Source organism: Loxodonta africana, chromosome 13 (assembly GCF_030014295.1).
Source record: "Loxodonta africana isolate mLoxAfr1 chromosome 13, mLoxAfr1.hap2, whole genome shotgun sequence".
In the NCBI taxonomy this organism is placed as follows: Eukaryota; Metazoa; Chordata; class Mammalia; order Proboscidea; family Elephantidae; genus Loxodonta; species Loxodonta africana.
Genome location: NC_087354.1, coordinates 43,966,251 through 43,987,131, shown reverse-complemented (window position 1 = coordinate 43,987,131; position 20,881 = coordinate 43,966,251). Strand labels below are relative to the sequence as shown.

At 46.4% G+C, this 20,881-nt stretch overlaps 1 protein-coding gene across 1 annotated transcript in view; it reads left to right on the top strand.

The window, feature by feature from the left end:
• Positions 1-20,881, top strand: part of THSD4 (thrombospondin type 1 domain containing 4) — a 688,190-nt gene that overhangs the window by 642,060 nt on the left and 25,249 nt on the right. Inside the window, exons 11-14 of the mRNA XM_023552873.2 lie at positions 3,398-3,673; positions 15,790-15,919; positions 16,183-16,387; positions 18,127-18,300. Coding sequence (XP_023408641.2) covers positions 3,398-3,673; positions 15,790-15,919; positions 16,183-16,387; positions 18,127-18,300 — 785 coding nt within the window. The remainder of the gene's footprint in view (positions 1-3,397; positions 3,674-15,789; positions 15,920-16,182; positions 16,388-18,126; positions 18,301-20,881) is intronic.

The window sequence follows — 20,881 nt, the reverse complement described above, 5'->3', positions numbered from 1 at the left end:
GGACATATTTTCCCACCAGATGATGATGGAGCCCACTGCTCAAATGGGACTGTCTTATTTTTTCTTTAGAACTGGATGGTCCTTCGAAATGTTAATAATAATAGCTGGCACACACTGAGTCATTGCAGGTGCCAGACACTAGGCTGAGCACTTTACACAGATTGTTGTGTCAGGTGCATCGAGGCGATTTCAACTCTTGGTGACCCCATGTGATGGAGTGGAACTGCCCCCTTAGGTTTTCTAGGCTGTAATCTTTAGGACAGCAGATTGTTGGGTCTTCCTCCTGAGGAGCCTCTGGGTGGGTTCAAACCACCAACTTTTCTGTTAGCAACCGAGTGCTTAACTACTGTGCCACCAGCTAACTCATTTAATTCTCACAATAGCATCCTGAGAGAGGTAGTATGATTAGCCTTACCTTAAAAAGTAAGGAAGTAGACACTTAGAGAGATTAAGTTTCTTGTCTAGGTCCTACATCTGGGCAGTGACCTTAGGCCAGCCAGTATGACTAACTTGTTATACTGCCTAGAGGTTACCTGGGCCAACACCTGTCCGGTGGGCTGAAGGGCCAGATGAAAGACCTGGCCCACCCCTCCTTCCTGGACTATGGACTGGATAACCTATAATCTGATTGTCATGGGTCAGGGAGAAGCCACCTGGCTGCTTGGAGAGAGCAGCCAGGTATGTGTCCAGCACATGGGGTATGTGGGTGTCCAAACCCCAGGTCAGCACAGTCGGCCCAACAGAGAATTTTATGCCATTTCCAGGAGCAATAGACAGGCTGAGACAGCAAATTTAGATGGCCAGATATTGGCGTTTCTGGGGTCTGATGCAACTTATAGGGGCAACTGGACAGAGTCTTTGAAATCAGGATGTCCTGGAAAACCTTGGATGATTGATAACAAACCAAACAGATTCTCAAGTAAGGCATAGCATGGAGGTTGTGGGACAGGCTGCTGGCACAGGGGAGGCCTGGAAGGACTCAGTTGTAAAAAGTTGGTGAGGGGTGCCATTCTGAAGCAAGCTCCATCATCCTTGTCAGCTGAGTCAGGAGACCAGAGTTTGAACCCACCTCTGCCCTTTCCTGCTGTGCAAACTCAGGGAAGTCTATGCCTTCTGTGAACACATTGCCTAGGCTACAAAATAGAGTTAAGAAAACCAGCCTCAAAGGTTTTTGTTTTTGTTTGGGGTGGGGAGGCTAGGTTTTGAATAAATTAGGTGTCTATCCTAGCATAGTGCCTGGTACATACAGGGCACTTGAAAGATTAAAAAACGTTTTTGTCTAACAACATCCTGGGCTGTTTCATTTCTGTCAGGCCTGGATTCTGTTGGGTTCAATTTGCATACAGTATTGTAAACCCAACAGTGCTATAGTGAGCCAGCTAAGTAAGAAACACTAAAAAGTGGAGAAAGCTTGAGTTGTTTTAACTCTGTTTTACAGATACTCTAGAATTAGCTGCCGCCTTTTGTTTTCTCTATTAGAGTAATACATGCTTGAACAGTATTTAAACAAAATAGAAATATACAGAGAAAAAAAGCAGCTACCCCCATCCCCCTTCCCAGAGGGAATCTCTCTTAACAGTGCAGTGGGTTCTGCCCAGCCCTTTTCTATGCATATAAGAACACATATGGGGCCAACTTGAGTCTTTGACTCCAATCTCAAATGTACAGGAAACATTGAATGTCATTATTTTCCATAAGTCAACTTCAATCCAACCTTAACTGCAACATTCTTTGAAAGTGGTAGAAAATTCAGTATCAGTCAAATCAGGGGCTCCCCACACACCCTAGGTGTGAGCAAAGATCCCAGGGTCTTAGACAGGCCAAAACCTTGGATAGACCCATCCTCTGGTGGTTGGCCCATACTGGTTCCTCTAAGGTGCCCACAGGAGCAGCTTCATGCGACCTTAGGTTAGGGCCCTGCTCCTTCCAGTCTGCACTGGGGGCCCAGGAATGCTGGAAGAAGCTGGGACTCAACTTCCCACCCCAGCCTGGTATGGCCTCCCCTTGGATGTTGTCTGGTGCAGGTAAGGTGCCCTGGTGCTCAGGAAACCCAAAACCTCAGATTCCTACTGCTGCTCTGCCTGAGGAACACTGCTCCCTCTCAGAAAGCACTTTCCACCTTTCCCTCACCTTTCCTCCTCAGCCTCCTCTGCTGGCCCTCTCAGGGACATCAAGCTTTTACTGTACAAGGAAGTGCTATTGACATCAAGCTGACAGTTGACAACAGCTTGAGAGAAGCTGTTGCCTTCTCTCCTACAAAAAAACCTGAGGCAAGAAAATCCAAGGGCTTGGCTCTTCGTTCTGACTGGCGGAGGATGGGAGGCTGAAGAACAAAGATAGGGAACACAACGCAAACTAGTACTCAAAAAGTGTCCTGCTACATCTGTGTGTGCGTGCGCGTGTGTGTGTGTGTATATGAATCAAATTCTACTGTGCTTTTTTTCCTTTACCAAATACCATATCAGAAACATACCTCTGTGTCAGAAAATACAGATTTCCTGCATTCTTTTAATAAATGACATCGTATTCCATTCGTGTTTGTAGAATAATTTATTTCAACCAGTACAGTCCCTTCTGGTGTTTTGCAACTAAAAATAATGCTTTGGTGGTCATCCTTGTACTTAAAGCTTTAAGTAAAAGATTGAGCATGTCTGTAAGATAAATTTCCTAGAAACTGAATTGCTAGGTCAAAGGACATATACACTTAAAATTTGGATCCAAAACCACCAAACCCATTGCCATCAAGTCAATTCCGGCTCATAGCAACACTACAGGACAGAGTAGAACTGCCCCGTAGTGTTTCCAAGGTTGTAGTCTTTACGGAAGCAGACAGACTGCCACATCTTTCTCCCTTGGAGTGGCTGGTGGGTTTGAACTGTCGACTTTTCAGTTAGCAATCAAGGGCTTAACCATTGCGCCACCAGGATTCCTTAATTTGTATAGATATTGCCAAATTGCCCTCCAAAAATTTACATCTATTAGCAAATACCTACAATGTATGAGAGTACGTTTCTTTGCACCTTCAGCAAGCTATTTAGGAATTGTGGGATTTTCAGACTTTCTAGTCTTTGTTGTTGCTTTTCTATGTAGTTCTCTAGGAGTGATGTTGAGCATTTTTTGTGACTTTTGGCTGCTTGTTTTTCTTTATATGTGTACTGTCTCTCTGTTGCCTACTTTTGCTATTGAGATGATTATCTTTTTTTCAATGATTTTAATAATGTTTCAAATATTAAGGAAATTGATGTCTGCTTATTTTAGATACATGTGCTTATTTGCTGGATATTGGAAATGGTCTCCCCATGCTACATAATTTCTGATGTTGAAGCTATTTCCTGTCTAAGACTCAATGTCCAAACTGATCTTGATTCTGTGTGTACCCGTGCTGGCCTCTCCCTAGGGGAACCCTTCAATGGTCAGCTGGCGCCAGAAGGTAGGAGCCAGGATGAGGGGGAAGAGAAAGAGAGGAGCGAGGAGAAAGAAGGCGTGCGTGGCGAGGCACCTGAAATAGACACCGCGGAATCAGCCCGAACCTTCCCAGTCAGGCAGCCAGACAGGCTTTCTTCCCATCGACCAGACAGTTTGGTGCCACCAGCACCACAGTCCCCACGGAGAAGCCGGGATCACAACTGGAAGCAGCTTGGGACCACAGAATGCTCGACGACCTGCGGGAAAGGTGAGCTCTCATGTGGGACGGAGGGTCCCTGCAGAGCCCCCAAGCATGTGTGGGCCTGAGGGGCATGGAAGACCCTCACTTCCATGACCTGACCTGAGATGGCTCATTAGCCTGACATAAACTCTTTTTTTTTTTTAACCCAGATATCCCAGATGTATTTTGTTGTTGTTTTGTCTTTTCGAGATAAAACTATGTACGTATAACAAAGCTCTATAATATGCTCTATAATAATGACAGAGTATACTCACAGATCTAAAAGTCTAAGTACAAGTCAAGGTTACTGGGGTCTCAGTTCCTCGCTCTGTGCAGCTGTGGAGACACAATACTGGTGAAAGCAAAAGAAGAAGCTTTATCTGGTTGGCCAAGCAAAGACGCACACTGAGACTTGCGTTGCCAAGATGGCTCCCTGAACAATAGCTGAAACAGCTTTTATTAGGAGCCAAAACTGAGGAAGGGTCCTGGTGGGAAGGTGGGAAGGAGCAAGGCTGTTGATTGGTCTGGCCCAAAAAGGTATTCCCAGGGTGCTTGTGTCTATCCTAAGGGGAGGGTGGCGTCTCTCAAACCGGATCTTAGGCTCAGACCTTTCGCTTCCAGAAGTCTTCCCCCAGTCTTGGGCTGCTGGAGTTTGGTTCTATCTGGTGGGATAAAAGTTCTGGGGTCACCCAGAGGACAGGGTTGATGGTTCTGCGAATGTCAGGTGGGACAGGTGGGGTCTTAACCGGGTCGGTGGTCTATGCAACCCCAGCCTCTTGTTTTTCTTTACCTTGGGCAGGAAGTTGGCCAATTGCCTAAAAAACATCTGGGGAAACCACTTAGAAGGGGAGATGGCTCATGCTACTCTACTTACAAGTTGGGGGCCAGTAATGGTGCCCAGAGGCTGTCGACCTCGTCAAGATTATGAAAGATTTATATAAATGCTAGTTGAAACTCATCCTCAGATCTAAGGATTTGATAAAAACTATGTTTGGGGGCTTGGAGTGTTATTTAGTTAATTAGCTTTACATTCGTCAACACTCATAACTCCCTTTCATGCTCCCCCAATGTCTTAGTTATCTAGTGTTGCTATAACAGAAATACCACTAGTGGATGGTTTTAACAAATAGAAAATTATTTTCTCACAGTTTAGGAGGCTAGAAGTCCAAATTCAGGGCACCAGCTCTAGGGGAAGGTTTTCTTTCTCTGTCGACTCTGGGGGAAGGTTCTTGTCATCAGTCTTCCCGTGGTCAAAGAACTTCTCAGCACAGTGACCCCAGGTCCAAAGGATGTGCTCCACTCCTGGCTCTTCTCTCTTGGTGGTAATGAAGTCCCTTTCCTCTCAACTCACTTCTCTCTTTTAAGTCTCAAAAGAGATTGACTCAAGATGTAACCCAATCCTGTAGATTGATTCCTGCCTCATTAACATCATAGAAGTTAGGATTTACAACACATAGGATAATCACATCAGATCACAAAATGGTGGACAACCACACAATATTGGGAATCATGGCCTAGCCAAGTTGACACATTTTGGAGGGGACACAATACAATCCCTAACACCCAGTAAAATCTCAATCCTGGATTCATCCCATTATCTTAGCCCAATCAACCTAAAACCACAGGGATGAACGTTTAGTCCAACAAAATCAGGTTTATGGACTCGTTGCAACAGGGGAAAACACACACCAGAGGAGCAAGGGGCTCTCTCCAAACAAAAGAAAACACAGTTATTATAGGATGGGGAGAAGGGTGGGGTTTAAGTGAAATTTAAATAAAGCCATATTTTGATGGACTTAAAGCAGGGCTATATGTATAAAAAAAATAAAAATAACCCATTGCCGTCGAGTTAATTCTGACTCATAGCAACTCTATAGAAAGAGTAGAACTGCCCCATAGGGTTTCCAAGGAGCAGCTGGTGGATTCGAACTGCAGCTGAGCTCTTAATATCAGTTCTGGACTGCAAAGTAGACCCAGGGTTCTGTTTCCTGGAACACTCCAAGGTTAAGATAGATGTTTTAACTTTGTCTAGAAACCCCTTAACTGAATTTCCACACCGGGGTTGGTAATGGATATTGCATCTCTGTTTCAAAGTAACTCAGATCCTCAGGGCTTGCCTGGGATGTCATCTTCTTAACGTAATTTCAAACAGCAAAATTGCTGATAGTCTTTGTATTTAGAGAACGAGATTTCTCAGTTAAGTACAAAAGCAGTAATCACTCAGAGAAGAGGGGGAAAGAGGTCATGACGACGCTTTCCAGTTGCAGGTGTCCTTGGGAGAAAATTTGTTTCTGTTCACTTTGTAGCTACCTTATTGGCAGCTGTTACCACAGTCTGATGAATAGTTGAGCAGACTGTGACTTTCTCAGGCTGAGTTTATTTTTATGTTCTCATCGCAGTCCACCTTCTCCATCTCCCCAAGCTGCTGAGCGCTGCTAGCCTGAAGGACACAACTTTGCACATTGATAGCACTCAGTTCCTCCTTCTCCAACCTCTGGCAGCCTTCAGGCAGCCCCCAGAGTCCCTCAGCAATCCTTTCTCTTCTTCCTGGGCACCTTCCACCCCCATCTCTCTCCTTCCAAACTTCACAGGTCTCTTCAAGACCCTTACCCACCCATACTCACTCTCAGCAAAAGACTTCACCCCTTAATTTATGAGGACGTGGAGATGGGTGCTCCAACACACGCTTACACAAACATATTCATGTTAATAACTAGCATCCCTCCCCTCTCCGCTTTGGGAGGAGACACAGTCTTTCCACCTACAGTTCCTGGCCAACCTTTGTGCCTTTGCTCTGGATCCAGTCCGCCCTCCCCCCCCCACCACCGCTGGGCTCCTCAGGTACCTGCCCCATTGATTGTCCTCTTACATCTTCTATGGGTCTCCTCTCTCCACCAGCTCCTTCCCCTGGGCTTACAAACGTGTTCAAGTCGCTCCCTTCCTGATTTCTTTTAGTCTCTTCATCCTGCAGCGCCCTGCAGCCCCTGCCCTGTCTGCCTCCTAACCGCCCCCTTTCTTCATCCCCTTTTTCATGTCAGCCCACTGCAACCGGGTTCCTGCTCGCTCCACACCACTGACACCGTTCCAGTCACCGATGGCCCCCTGTTGCCAAATCCAGTGAACATTCCCAGGCTGTATCTTATTAGACCTTTCTGTGACATTTGACACCGCTGCCCCGTACTGCTTCCAGAAATTCCCTCGTTAGGAACACTAGTTCTGTAAAAATAGGCTCTCACCCCTCAGACCTTTCATATCCCTGGGGGGCAAGCGGTTTGCACTTAACTACTAACCTAAAGATTGGCTGTTGGAGCCCGCCCAGTAGTGCCGCAGAAGAAATGCCTGGTGATCTGCTTTTGTTAAGATTACAGCCAAGAGAATTCTGTAGGGTTCACTACTACTCTGTAACATGTGGAGTCACCAGGAGTCAAAATCAACTTAATGGCAATAGTTTGGTTTTCTTGTTTATTTGTTTCCTCTGCTAGGACCTCACGAGTTAGCATTCTGTGGAATTTTTGTCCTTCTGTGATTGATTTGATCTCTCTTCATTTTCCCCTTGGAGAAATCTCATCCCTTCTCATTATTTTAACTGTCATCTCTTGGCTCTGATCTCTTCCAAGAGATACAAATCATATATTCAGTCACCGCCTTGGTCTGTGTAGTCAAATGTTCAAAGACACTTCAAAGTCAATATGTCCCAAAGTGAACTTGGCATACTGTCCTCCTCTGCCCAAAGAAGCCTGCTCAGCTTCCTGGATCCCCTGGCTCAGTGGCCCCATGGCTCAGCTCCCTCTGCAGCCTTACCTCTTATTAAATGGGTGGAGAGCCTGGCTCCTCCTCTCTCTCCCTCTTGCCCCTTCCTTCTTCGAGCAGCAGGAACCCAGCCTTGTTTCCCCAAGTCCACCCTCACAGTCTGCCACAGATCCATCAGAGCTACAGGTCTGCCCCATCACTGCCCTGCCATGCCATGTCTTTGGGCCACAGAATCAGAGCTTCAGCAAAGCCCTGCAGGACTCTGCGCATCTCTGGCCCCATCTCCCTCCACCCGCCTTGTGTTTTATGCTCTAAGAACACTTACTTGCTTATAGTCACCCCCATACACTCTGTGCCACCCCACATCCCCAGACTTCCTCATGCTACCTGACTGCCAAGAACACCCTTGTACCCTTTCTGCCCATTGCTGGTTCTCCCTTATCCTTCCAGCTCCTGCATCAGCCCCTCCACAAAATTTCTTTTGGCTCCCAGATTGAACTGAGTACCCCCGTACTGATTAGAGATACAAGGAAAGCCAGAGGCTCAGCTTCTTGAGGTCTCCTGGATCATATATGCAGAAGTCTTCACATACCTTCAGCATCATATTTTTCACACCCCTGAGCTGCTTCTTTCGAACACAATTCAAAAGCCCTTCAGCACAATGTTCACATTCCTAAATAACACTGGAGTTTCAACACACATGTTATTCCAGGTGAACTCCACACCCAGCTTGTAAAGCAGCAGGACAAAGATCTGCACCCCCTGTTTACAGATGGGGAAACTAGTGTTCAGAGCTCTGCTTCTCTCTAAGGGCTCGGAACCACCAGGCGCCAGAGGCAGGGCTGGAGCCCAGGTCTCCTCTCCTCTCTGCCCTGCCTAGGCTAGACACTCCTTCCCATTTAATGAGCACCTATGGTGTATCCAAGGAGCCCTTGTGGCACAGTGGTTAAGCATTCAGCTGCTAACCAAAAGGCCAGTGGTTCGAACCCCCAGCCGCTCCGCTGGAGAAAGATGTGGCAATCTGCTTCCGTAAAGATTTACGGCCTTGGAAACCCTATGGGGCAGTTCTTCTCTGTCCTGTAGGGTTGCTATGAGTCAGAATTGACTCGGCAGCAACAGATTTATGATGTGCCCAGAGTCCCTGGCTGCTAACCAAAAGGTTGGAGGGTCAAGTCCACCCAGGAGTACCATGGAAGAAAGGCTTGGAGAGATCTACTTCTGAAAAACCAGCCACTGAGAACTCTATGGAGCAGAGTTCTACTCTGACACACATGAGAGCACCATGAGTCAGAGTCGACTCGATGGCAGCTGGTTTGGTTTGGTTTTGGTGTGATGTGTCTACACTGAGAGGTCGTGTTCTCTGGAACAGACGTGAAGTTGGAATTCAGGGTATAGGATGGACATTAGAAATCAACATTTGGGAAAGGAAGACAGAGGAAGCTGGCCGGGCAGAGAAAAAAGTTAGACCACAATGCTAGCCCAACAAGACTTACACCAGCCCAGGGCAGAGCCGTATAGCAAATAGTGCCCACCAGAGTATCCCACATCAGGCCAAAGTGGCCAGCCCTCCGTGTCCCTACCTTCCACGGTCACCAGGTGTGGGCTGACTCCAGAAGGGATCACCTGAGATGAGGCGGTTGCCTGCAGCTGAGGCAGCCCTGAGGGAGCTGATAGCTGGCACCCACCTGCTGACCACGCTCCCTACAGCCGGGCAGAGTCCTCCCTTAATGGGGGCTGAGTGGCCAATCTCTATGGCCATCACGTTGTGCTTGATGCTAAGGACACACCCACGAACTATATAACTATAATGTCCTTCAGTATATATGGTGATAGCCTCCTTTTGGTAGTAAAGTCCTGTCTGTGCCTCAAAGTCAACTGTTCTTCCAGAGGGGGTACTATGGATACAAAGACTGTATCCTCAAGGGAGTTTCTCTAAGCTGAAAAACTGGTGTGATGCCCCAGAGTATTGGTTGGGGAATTTTTTCTTTTTCCCTTTTTTTTTTTTTTGAGACTTGTATTTGAGGGCATAAAATGTAGCACCTTCGACTACCATAATTAGCACCTGGAAAGAAATCTTTCAAAACTGTTTATGAAACTTTAGCCTTTTCATAAGAGCTTTGGCTTAGAAGCTATGGAGAATAGACTTTAGGTCTTTGGTCCCTCTGAGCGGCTGCAGCTCTGTCCGCCTGGAACTTCGGCAAGTTCCAGAATGACTTGCTAGCCGGAGCGCTGATTCATGGAGGTTTTATTGTGTGTGTTTAATACACGTGCAAAGAATGTGGACTGGAGACTCATTAGACCAACTTCTTTTATATCAGCTTTGTGAGGAAAATTAAATACTTGTAGAATGTGTCTTGACAGGGGCAGAAAGCTTGAGGTAATTACATGTCGAGGCCAAAATCATTTTAGTGAGAACATGGCCGAGGCGCAATAGGGGTAAACAGTATGAAGCGTGGTTTATATAGAAGTCCAAGATCAAAATGTATTATGACCGAAATATTCCACTATTTAGTAGTGGCTTGATGCCTGTTAAAGGAACCAGATGCACTCAGTACTAGGTGAAAGCAAGGGAAAGTCATTAAAAGGATGAAAACTTTTGTGACATAATTTTACATCCAGGGTGGCATGTGAAGATTCTCTCCCATTTCACATCTTTAATGGTAGCCTAGGTCCAGTCTTTCCAGCAGGGTGAGATGTAGCCCTGTCCAGAGACCACATGACCTTGCAGTGTGGATGTAACAGGACAAGGACCAACACCATGTGCCATTTGTCAGCCCACCCTCCATGATGTTCACACAAGTCCTGTGTTCACTGCACGCACACCCAAAAAAGCTGCCGTCGATTCCAACTCATGGCAACCCCGTATGTGTCAGAGTTGAACTGTGCTCCATAAAGTTTTCGATGTCTGTGACCTTTCAGAAGCAGATGGTCAGCCCTTTCTTCCAAGGTTCTGCTGGGTGAACTCGAACCTACAACTTTTCGGTTATTAGCCAAGCGCTTAACTGTTTGCATCACCCAGCTGGCCCTTGTTCATTGTACAGGTGCCACTTACCCATCCAGGAGGTCATGCAACAGGTCTATATTCTGTACCAGCCATAAATGGAGAGACCCCCCGTATCCAAAGGTTTCAGATATTTTGCCCCACTTCCACCCCAATCTGTGTGATTCACACTAAGGTAAAAAGCTGCCTTCCTTACCATTCTCTGGTATCTGGCCTGCCTGCGAACTCCTGCTTACACTTCATGATCTAGTTCAGATACCACCTCTTTTGTGAAGTCCTTGGAACGTCCATGAATTTGAGACACATTTTTGTCACAGTTGTGCTTGCCTTGGCTGTCTCCACGTAGCATATGCTTTGCAGCCTCTCCACCTGGCCTCATACCAGGCAAACAGTAGACACACCTCAGATGTTTCCCGAACAGATGAATATGTTGTTGCCCCTCTTCAACTGTGGAATATATGAGCCATTAAAAAAGATACATGAGTATTCTCGTAAAAAAAAAACAGGCTTAATGGTCTGACTGAGACCTGAGGGACCTTGACGTTCATGGTCCCCAGACCCTTTGATAGCCCAAGATTGGAACCATTCCTGAAACCAACTCCACAGACAGGGCTTGGCCTGGACTATAAGATAGACAATGATGCTGGTCAGGAGTAAACTTCATGGCTCAAGCAGACACATGAGATTATGTGGGCGACTCCTGTCTGGAGGCGAGATGAGAGGGAAGAGGGGTACAGGAGCTGGTTGAATGGACACGGGAATACAGGGTGGAGAGGAGGAATGTGCTGTCTCATTAAGGGGAGAGCAGCTGGGAGTACATGGTGGGGTGTGTATGGCTTTTTGTATGAGAGACCGACTTGGTTCGTAAACTTTCACCTAAAGCACATAAATAAATTAAAAAAGAAAGATACATGAGTATTTTTTACATTTCCATTATATCTTTGATATACAGGTCTATTATTGTCATTACCCACGTTCCAACAGTAGCATAAAGAAGGTGGATCAATTGTATTCAAAACGGAAGGGTCTTTTCCTCCAGATTTCCCTGTTATTTTTTTTAATATTCTATTGTTTGCATCATTATTAGTTGTGTGTGTGTGCGTGTGGAGTCTTACTAGATAGTGAGTTATAAGATTTAGCGTCCACAGTATTCACTTTAAATACTTAACATATATGTAGCCATACACAGATGCGAGCACACACATACTCTTGGCATCTGCTGCTCAGAATGCCTGGGATGGCACATCCACCCTCTTCTTTACCCTGATAAACAGCACTCAAACTCAGGTCATGATGATACTGAAATAAAACAAAAACAGGGATCTATTGTTCCCCTAACCCTTCTCAATCTGGTAATCCTAACTCATTTTCTCTTCCGTATGACATAGACCATTTTTACAAATGACGGCAGCCCGTGGGCTCTCCTCTAAGGTTTGCTCCCAGGCAGTGCAGGTGGCAGGTGAGGCAGTGTGTATGCACATGACATTTAGTTCTTCTCATGACAATCTGGGACCAAAGTCAGCAGGAGTAACAAGTGTGCCATGACCAAGAACTTCCAGGGCTACCAAACCCATTGCCATCGGGTTGATTCCGACTCATGGCAACCCTGTAGGACAAAGTAGAACTGCCCAATAGGGTTTCTAGGGAGCGGCTGGTAGATGCCAACTGCTGACCTTTTGGTTAGCTGTCGAGCTCTTAACCCCTGCACCACCAGGGCTCCGATTGTCCATCTCTTTATGCACAACCCAAATCAATTCCCCTGTGATTTCATCATTTGTCTCAGTACACAACCTCTCCCAGACTCATCCCCAAAGTGCAGCTAACCAGACCACACATTCCTATACCTCTAAGGTTAAAATTTCTCCTTTTGGAAATGCTTCCATAGTAATATCACCACCAGGAGGGGCCCTGTTGCCAGGCACCCAAGAGTGGCCGATACTCAGCCCAGACCTGTCTCCCTGCTCACACTTTCTGCTCGGCTTGGTTGATTGCTGGAGTTCCAAGACTGGGATTATGATTTTTCTCTTGCTCCTTGTTTAGCCTCTCCTCCGTAGCATCTCACTGACCTCTGCACTCTTCCCTGAACTCACCGACTTCCCTCATTTTATTTCCACTAACTGCTGTGCAGTTACCTCCTCCGACATAATATACTTGCATTTCGATCAACGTGCCCAACACACAACCCAACCCAACTGATCCCAGACTTTTCCTGCTGCCTGAAGCCCAGCCGGCACCCGATCTTACCACCCCATTCTTGCTTGCTCCCAGTTAGAGAAATAATTGAATCACATGCATGAACTCTGAAGGGGTACCCAGGTGCCATTTTAAGTGACATTCCCCTTTCTGCAGAAATTAAAACTGACCCAAAGAAAGAAAGAAAGAAATTGTGGGCACAGGGTCAATAATGATAGCTCTGGTGTTTTCTCACCGTCAGAGAGAGTCTCTGTGTTCATTTTCTTCGCTATATGCGGGGGCTGGACCCTGGACAGCTGTGCTGTAAAGCCACCTGTAAAGCCATGGGAAGGCAAGTAATGGCCATAGACCAAAGCAACCCCAAGCCGAACCCATCTTTCCAAGGCAAGAGCACTCCTCTGGTAATCTGGTATCCTTTTAGCTAAAAATAGTGAATTTCCCCTGACCTGAGTGACAGGTGTCACAGGTTGGGGAGGATCCACCTGGCTTCCTGGAGAGAACAGCTTGGTGTATCCCCAGCATATACCCCACCTTGGTGTGTCCAAACTCCAAGTCAGCGCAGTCAGCCAAAAGAGAATTTTTATGCCATTTCCAGGAGCAGTAGACAGTCCGAGAAAGCGAGTTTAGGTGGTAATGTCTATTGCTGACTTAGAGAGCAATTAGACCCTTTGAAATCAAAATGTCCTAGAGAACCTTGGACGAATTGGTAACAGGGTTAGTAGGTTCTCAAGTGAGAAGCAGCATGAGGTTCTAGGATAGGCTGCTGGGACGGTGGTTACTTTTACTTTCCCATCCACACACTTGTAAATGGAAAAGTTAAGCCCACATTGTCTGGAGGGAAAGGAATAGGCTAAATAATAGGATCCGTACTTAATCCCTGGTGTACTTAAACCCTGATGGCATAGAGCTACGGCTGCTAACCAAAAGGTCAGCAGTTCAAATCTACCAGACGCTCCTTGGAAATCCTACAGGGCAGCTGTACCCTGTCCTATAGGGTCGCCATGACTTGGAATCGACTCGACAGCAAGAGGTTTGGTTTGGTTTTTTGGTACTTAATCCCTTAAGAGCTGGATCCCAAGCTCGTATACTGCAAGCCATGAACTGAGTCAAATTCATCTTTATAACGCAGCACAATGCTTTGTGTATATTATGTGCTTAATGTTTGTTGGTTTAAAAATTTCTTAATGTAAGCAGATAGGTAGCTGGACGGAATTTAATTCCATAAAAGTTTTGGCTTCCCATTAGTTTTACAGTCAGTGCTGCCTTTTACTCAGCTAATAATATGCTTAATTGGAATGTTATTTTAAATAATAGTTTCCAGTTATAGCTACAGTGTAAATTTTTATTGCGAAAGTAATTTAGACAAACGATTGGTCCAGCATCAGAGCTGTCTCACCCTGTTAAGTTTCCTACAAGAGCTACTCCCTTGCTCAGTGTGTCACATAGGATCGGTTTAAAGAAGCACTGAGACACTTTTCATGGCTTTTCATGACATTTATGTTAAAAAGTTATCCCTCAAGTTACGATTAAAGTTGTTGCAAGTTGGAAGTTTAGAAGATATAAAAGCCTGGTCACCTGTTAACAGACAGAACAGAGATGTGGAATAAATGACAGTGTTCCTCCCACCTGGAATTGTGTACTGGCCTGAACTGTGGGGTGGAGTGTTTTTTTGTGAAGAAGCATCTTACTCTGGAGATGGTTGGGTTGCACCTTCAGCAAGTTACACTTCTCACTTAATAAACAATCCATGGTTAATATATCAGAGCCCTGGTGGCACAGTGGTTAAGTGTTCAACTGCTAACCAAAAGGTCAGCAGTTCAAATCCGGCAGTTCTCTTCTGCCCTCTAGGGCCACTATGAGTCAATCCACTCGACAGCAATGGGGTTGTTAATATATCAGTGCAGGCGCCAGGTGGCAGCAGAGAGATGTTAACATTGAATTGTCTTTCTCATTTTTGAATTGAGAAGTAGCAATCCTTCTTAACAAATTCTGGCTTTTTACTCAAAATAGATTTCGCTTTATTAAGTCAATGATACTAGATTGTGTATTTAAAAAAAATCTTAGGAACTTAGTTTGGTTTTGTTAGTTAAGTAATAAAAACAAATATTAAAACTCTGATAAATATTCATTCAACAAGCTTTTATTTAGGACCTGGAAACCGTGGTGGCATAGTGGTTAAGAGCTATGGCTGCTAAGGTCGGCAGTTCAGATCCACCAGGTGCCCCTTGGAAACTCTATGGGGCAGCTCTACTGTGTCCTATAGGGTCGCTATGAGTTGGAATCGACTCGACAGCAATAAGTTTGGTTTTTTGGACTACTACCATAGTTTTTTACCATAGGGTGCCCTGGTGGTGCAGTGGTTAAGAGCTTGGCTGCTAACCAAGAGGTGAGCAGTTCGAATCCATCAACAGCAATGGGTTTGGTTTTTGGCTTACTACTATAGGGACTGGATAACAGGAAGGAACAAGAGCTAGTCCTGTCCCTGAGAAGCTCAGCCTCATGGGAAGCAGACATATAATCAAATAATTAAAATTCCATTGGATCGGTTCTTTATTATTAGAGGAATGTGTAAGATGCTCTGGGTAGGGGGAGGGGGATCAGCTGCTTTTCTTACCTTTCCTGAATCTTCCTACGTGTCTGCTTCAACCTAACTGCATGCCCCCCATCTCTTATAGTGCCTGGCACTCCTAATCCAGTTTGTCCGGCACTTTTGTTCAGTTTAGTGACCTGGACAGCCCCCTCCACTCAAAACACACATGCACACACTTACCCAAACCGAGCCTTTCCTAGGACCCAGCTTGATCGTCTAGGACCCTTTTCTCTTTGTCGCCTCCAGAGAACCTTAAGCAGTTACTGTTTGTGTTCGTTTTACAGTCACTCCCCTATTACCTTGAACTGTTAAGAGGATTGTTTGTATCTGCCTTTGAACGTTCAGACCATGTCCACAGTGGATTATAAGCTCTTTGAGGGAAGGAACTGAATCTCACCCCAGCAGAGCTACAAAGATGTGTAGCAGATGTGAGCACTCAAATGAAGGAGGGAGCACACGTGTGGATTCTTCTCCCTGTCTCTGTGCATCTTCACCAGCACTTGGCTGGGTGAGGACACCAGCACTGAAGTCACCTCTCTCTGTCTCCACCCTTATAACCCATCCTTCACATGTGGGACTCTTCTGCAGACATTCACCTTGTCCTTGCAGGATCGCAGTACCCTGTTTTTCGCTGTGTGAACAGAAACACTCACAAAGAGGTCCCCGAGAGCTACTGTGACTCCAGCATGAAGCCGACCCCCGAGGAGGAGCCCTGCAACATCTTCCCTTGCCCAGCCTTGTAAGACAAACTCTCTGTTTAAGTCACCCACTATCAGGTCACTCTGGTTGCTTGTGAAGAGGACCTTAGGAGCAAATATATTTAGAACAAAGTTACATTCCCTTAAAGAGTCAGAGGACCCTTAGGTGGCTTTTAAGCAAGGCCCCAGTCTAATGATCACCCATCATAGTTCCAGTGAGCCTGTGTGTATTGTCTGGGTCTCAGGCTCTCTTCCTGTTGATGGAAGGTAATCTCTCGCTCTTGCTCTCTCCTTCCTGAGCTAGCTGGGACATCGGGGAATGGTCCGAGTGCAGCAAAACCTGTGGTCTGGGCATGCAGCATCGCCAGGTCCTGTGCCGCCAAGTGTACGCCAACCGCAGCCTGACAGTGCAGCCCTACCGCTGCCAGCACCTGGAGAAGCCCGAGACCACCAGCACCTGCCAGCTCAAGATCTGCAGCGAGTGGCAGATCCGCACGGACTGGACCTCGGTACGGCAGCCCTGGGCAGCTTGCCCCGGAAACCCAGCTCCGAGATCCACCACCACCCTCCCACCTTCCCCCATCAAGACCTAAGATGGGCTAAGTTCTCCAGGAGGGAACTCAACCCATAGAGCTCGGGAAGGCCTGTTTTGCAAACCATGGGGTGTGTCCATAGCTCGGCAGCACCGGCACAAGACTTTTTGTTGTGGTTTCTGATTAATCTGCTTGCTGGGCTCCTGCCCTGGTGTGTCTCACCTATACAGCCCATGCCCTTGGCAAGTTTTCTGAATCCTTGCTACTCACAGCATGGTCCACAGACCAGCAGCATTGGCTGAGGAGCTTGTCAGATGTGCAGCCTCTCAGACCCACTGTGCGTTTTCACTTGGTTCACCTGGTTCCTGCCTAGTCATGTATGTGCATGCAAGCTTGGGAGGACTGCTCTAAAACACTGCTTTACGACTTTTGATGGCTCCCCATTGCCCGCCTCAACAGTAGAATACGGCCTCTGAGGAACTCCCCAGTCTCTCTCCATCATCCCTTCCTCAGGATGTTTATTTCACACTGTTCCCCACATCTCAGTCCCAGACACACCGCACCCTTCATGTTTCCCTGCCCTTGTTGGTGCTGTTCCCTCTACCTGCCCCCAGCGTTTCCTTCTGGGGAGCTCCTGTTCAGCCTTCAAGGCCCATCTCAGGAGCCCCTTGTGAAGGCCCTGCAGAGTGAGTCACTCCCTCCCCTTGGCACTCCCCTACAACTTTTGCTGACTGAGATGCTCTTTGTCTGTCCAGGCCGCCCTCCAGGTAAGGTGATTGGAGAGCGAATTTCAGGGTGTCTTCATTTTTCAATCCGTATCGCCCTCTGGTGTGTGAGGTTTAATGTCCTAGGATTTTATGAACCATTTTTCCTTCAGAAAAGTGCGTATCACATTGTATATGAAATACGGGACCAACAGAATTTGTGTGGCAAACAGCAAAAATTCCCACTGAGATAACAGTAAAGCTTATTTTCCCCTCATCATGTTCTTGCCCATTCCCATCCAAACATTGCTAAATTCTGTGATTGCTGAATTTCCTAACATTATGTTAGAAAGGGTCTCCAAGTAAAGACCACCAAATACCAAGTGAGAGAGAGGGAAGAGACCTGAGACCCCATCCAGTCTGATGTTTTTCAATCAGTGTCCCAACATACAGGTATAAGGGGTCATGACTACTTTGTTATTAATAATAATACAAGAAGAAGAATGTGTGATTTCCCATTTTATAAATTAAAGTGCTCTTATTAATTGCATTCGGAGATGCTGCCTTGCTTTCCTGTGTAGTAACAAAGGAGACAGAGTTAAGGCTAATTGCACCACCCACAGTGGACTTCAAGGGTGAGCCCATGGGCATTGTGTGCATAAGAACCTCATCTGTCTCATGAGTCATAGTGGGGAGACAGTTGGCAACTGCTGGTAGAGCCAATTCCTTCCAATCTTACTCTCCCATTTTACAGGTGAGAAAACTGAGGCCCAGAGAAGCAAAGTAGGCAAGACATTTAAGAAGGTCTTTGTGAAAAGGGTTCTGATGTTTTCCAGAGTTGAGAGCCTCCCCCAGGTAGTTACACGCATTGCGGGGGGCCTTCCAACACAGCAATCCCCACCACAACTGCCTGTTCATAACACAGGGGCCAAGGATGAGGCCACCATAACTGCTGAGTCCGCCTTTCTTGGAGAGCAAACTTACCCCTGACGCAGGCTTGCTCTGTTTTAGTGCTCAGTGCCCTGTGGAGTGGGACAGAGGACCCGAGACGTGAAGTGCGTGAGCAACATCGGGGACGTGGTGGACGACGAGGAATGTAACATGAAGCTCCGGCCCAATGACATTGAGAATTGTGACATGGGGCCCTGTGCGAAGAGCTGGTTCCTCACCGACTGGAGTGAGAGGGTGAGCGTGACAGCGGGCAGAGCAGGGTTTCTGGAGCCGGAGACCAAGGCTCTGCTGGGCTGACGGGCAGGAGCTGAATGTCACCAGGTGACGTCACACTAGATGAATCACTAAGGGGAGTTTCTGAATTTAGAATAAGCATCCCAGAGATGAATTATTGTAGACCTCAGATCCTTGTCTGAGGACTGAGGGGCTCCAGGGTTTAGACATGGGTGTGAAAAAGTTAGTTGCAGTCTCTTTAGTACTCTACATGAATGCTAACTAAATGATAGCACCACACCTTTCGTACGTGTTGTGAGGGGCTGGCACTTAATAACAGGGACAGGCCCCTTCCTTGCTTCTTGCAACTCAGAACCTCTGACATATTGTCCATCTCCCCAGTAGCATGGCCTCCCTCCAGGTCTCGGATATCAAAGAATAACTCAAAGGCACATACGGTTAATTATTAACCTGTTAGTTACCTATATGCAAGGGAAACTAATAATAGATAGAGTTTAACTATCAAAAACAAAAATGGAATTTATGTAAGAGGAGTCCCTGGGCAGTGGAGACAGTTAACAGCACCCTTAGCTGCTAACAAAAAGGTTGGAGGTTTGAGTTGATCCTGTGGTACCTTACAAGAAATTCTTGGCAATCTACTTCTGAAAAGTCAGCCACTGAAAACCCTATGGAGCGCAGTTCTCCTCTGACACACATGAAGTCACCATGAGTCAACTCAACAGCAACTGGTTTTAATGTCTGAGACACCACAGATTTTCGGTATTTCTTTTTCCCTAGGCATAATATGATTATTCTTTACTCTCAGCTCCGAAAAGCCCCTTTCCAGGACAAGGGTTGAATTTGGAGATGAACAGGTTAAACATTCTCTACTCTAGTTCTCAGTTGTTGATGAATAACATAGTGGGGAAATAGACCTTGAGGCTAAATTAGCTTTCTGATTTTGAGGGTGGTTTTACTTACACCTTGAAGCTGCCAGGGATAAGCCCACCCATGAACTTGGAGGAAACCGTTCCTCCCCACGTCCATCCTTTCATTGGCCAGCCTTTCAATTCAAGATTTCTAGAAATAAAAGTTCATCGCCAGCTAGTCGATTGCAACCCATAGCAACCCTATAGGACAGAGTAGAACTGCCCCACAGGGTTTCCGAGGTTGTAAATCTTTATGCAAGCAGACTGCCACATCTTTCTCCAACGGAGCGGAGCGGCTGGTGGGTTCAAAATACCGACCTTTCCGTTAGCGGTCAGCACTTAACCTCTTGCACCACGAGGGCTCTCTCTTTTTTTCTTTACGTCTACAAAATACAACCAAACTGACCATCCCCTATAGTGTCAAATTATATCTGAACATGTGTGCGAGGACTAACCCTGTATCTTTTCTCCAGAAGCAGAGAATGAAAGCAAAAGCTTCAGAAATGCAAGCGGTGGGAGGGAATTGATTTGGTTCAATAAGTATTTATTTCTTGACTACTATGTGCCAGGCTCCTGGCTAGGCATTGGGGAGATGATGGTGGGAAAGAGATAGGTGTGGCCCCTGTCCTGATGACACTTACTTTCTAAAGAGAAGAGCACCTGCTCAGCATTGTCACCACGTGCCTTCTGTGCTTCCTCATTGATCCTCACAGCACCTGGGTGAGGATGGTCGTGCTGGTAGTGATGGTGCCACTGAGTTGATTTCGACTCACAGTGACCCCATGTGACACAGTAGAACTGCCTCATAGGGTTTTCTAGGCTGTAATCTTTATGGGGAAATCCTGATGGTGTAGTGGTAGCTGCTAACCAAAAGGTCGGTCGACAGTTCCAATCCACCAGGCACTCCTTGGAAACCCTGTGGGGCTGTTCTGCTCGGTCCTATAGGGTCACGATGAGTTGGAATCCACTCGAAGGCAATGGGTTTGGTAATTTTTACGAAGCAGATGGCGAGGTCTTTTTCCTGCAGAGCAACTGGCTGGGTTCGAACCACCAGCCTCTCGGTTAGCAACTGAGTGCTTCACTGCTGCACTACCAGGGCGCCTTCCTTGATAAGGAGGGGGTCTTTAATACCATGTGGTAGATGAGGAAACTGAGGCTTGTTGGGAATACCATTAAAAAGTGAATCTGCTCCCAAGCCAGAAAACCTCTCCGCAAAGGTAGGAGAGAACGGAACAGTTTTATTACTGAACAAGCACTAAACCAGAATGTGATGCCTCACAGGCAGCCCGCTAACAAGATTGAAAGACAGAGGAAGCTTATCCTTTACATAGCAAAGGAAATATAAACTGTTTCATACATGTTCTCAAGGTAAACGATAACTAGTCATCAAATAAGAGACTTGACTGCACCGTTTTTCACACATTGCTTATCCTAAACTCACCTGGAGGCAGTTCTACTCTCTCCTATCCCGTCTCTATGGATCAGAATTGACTCAACAGCAATGGGTTTTTTGTTTTGTTTTGTTTTGTTTTGTTTTGGGGGGGTAGTCACCAATGTTTGTTAATTGCCTTTATCCAAAGGAAAAACGCAGCACTTCTCATACCTTTATGACAGGAGCTAGTTTCACAGGTTGGAGCCCATGAAGTTAGGCCCTTTCCCTCCCACAGAAACTG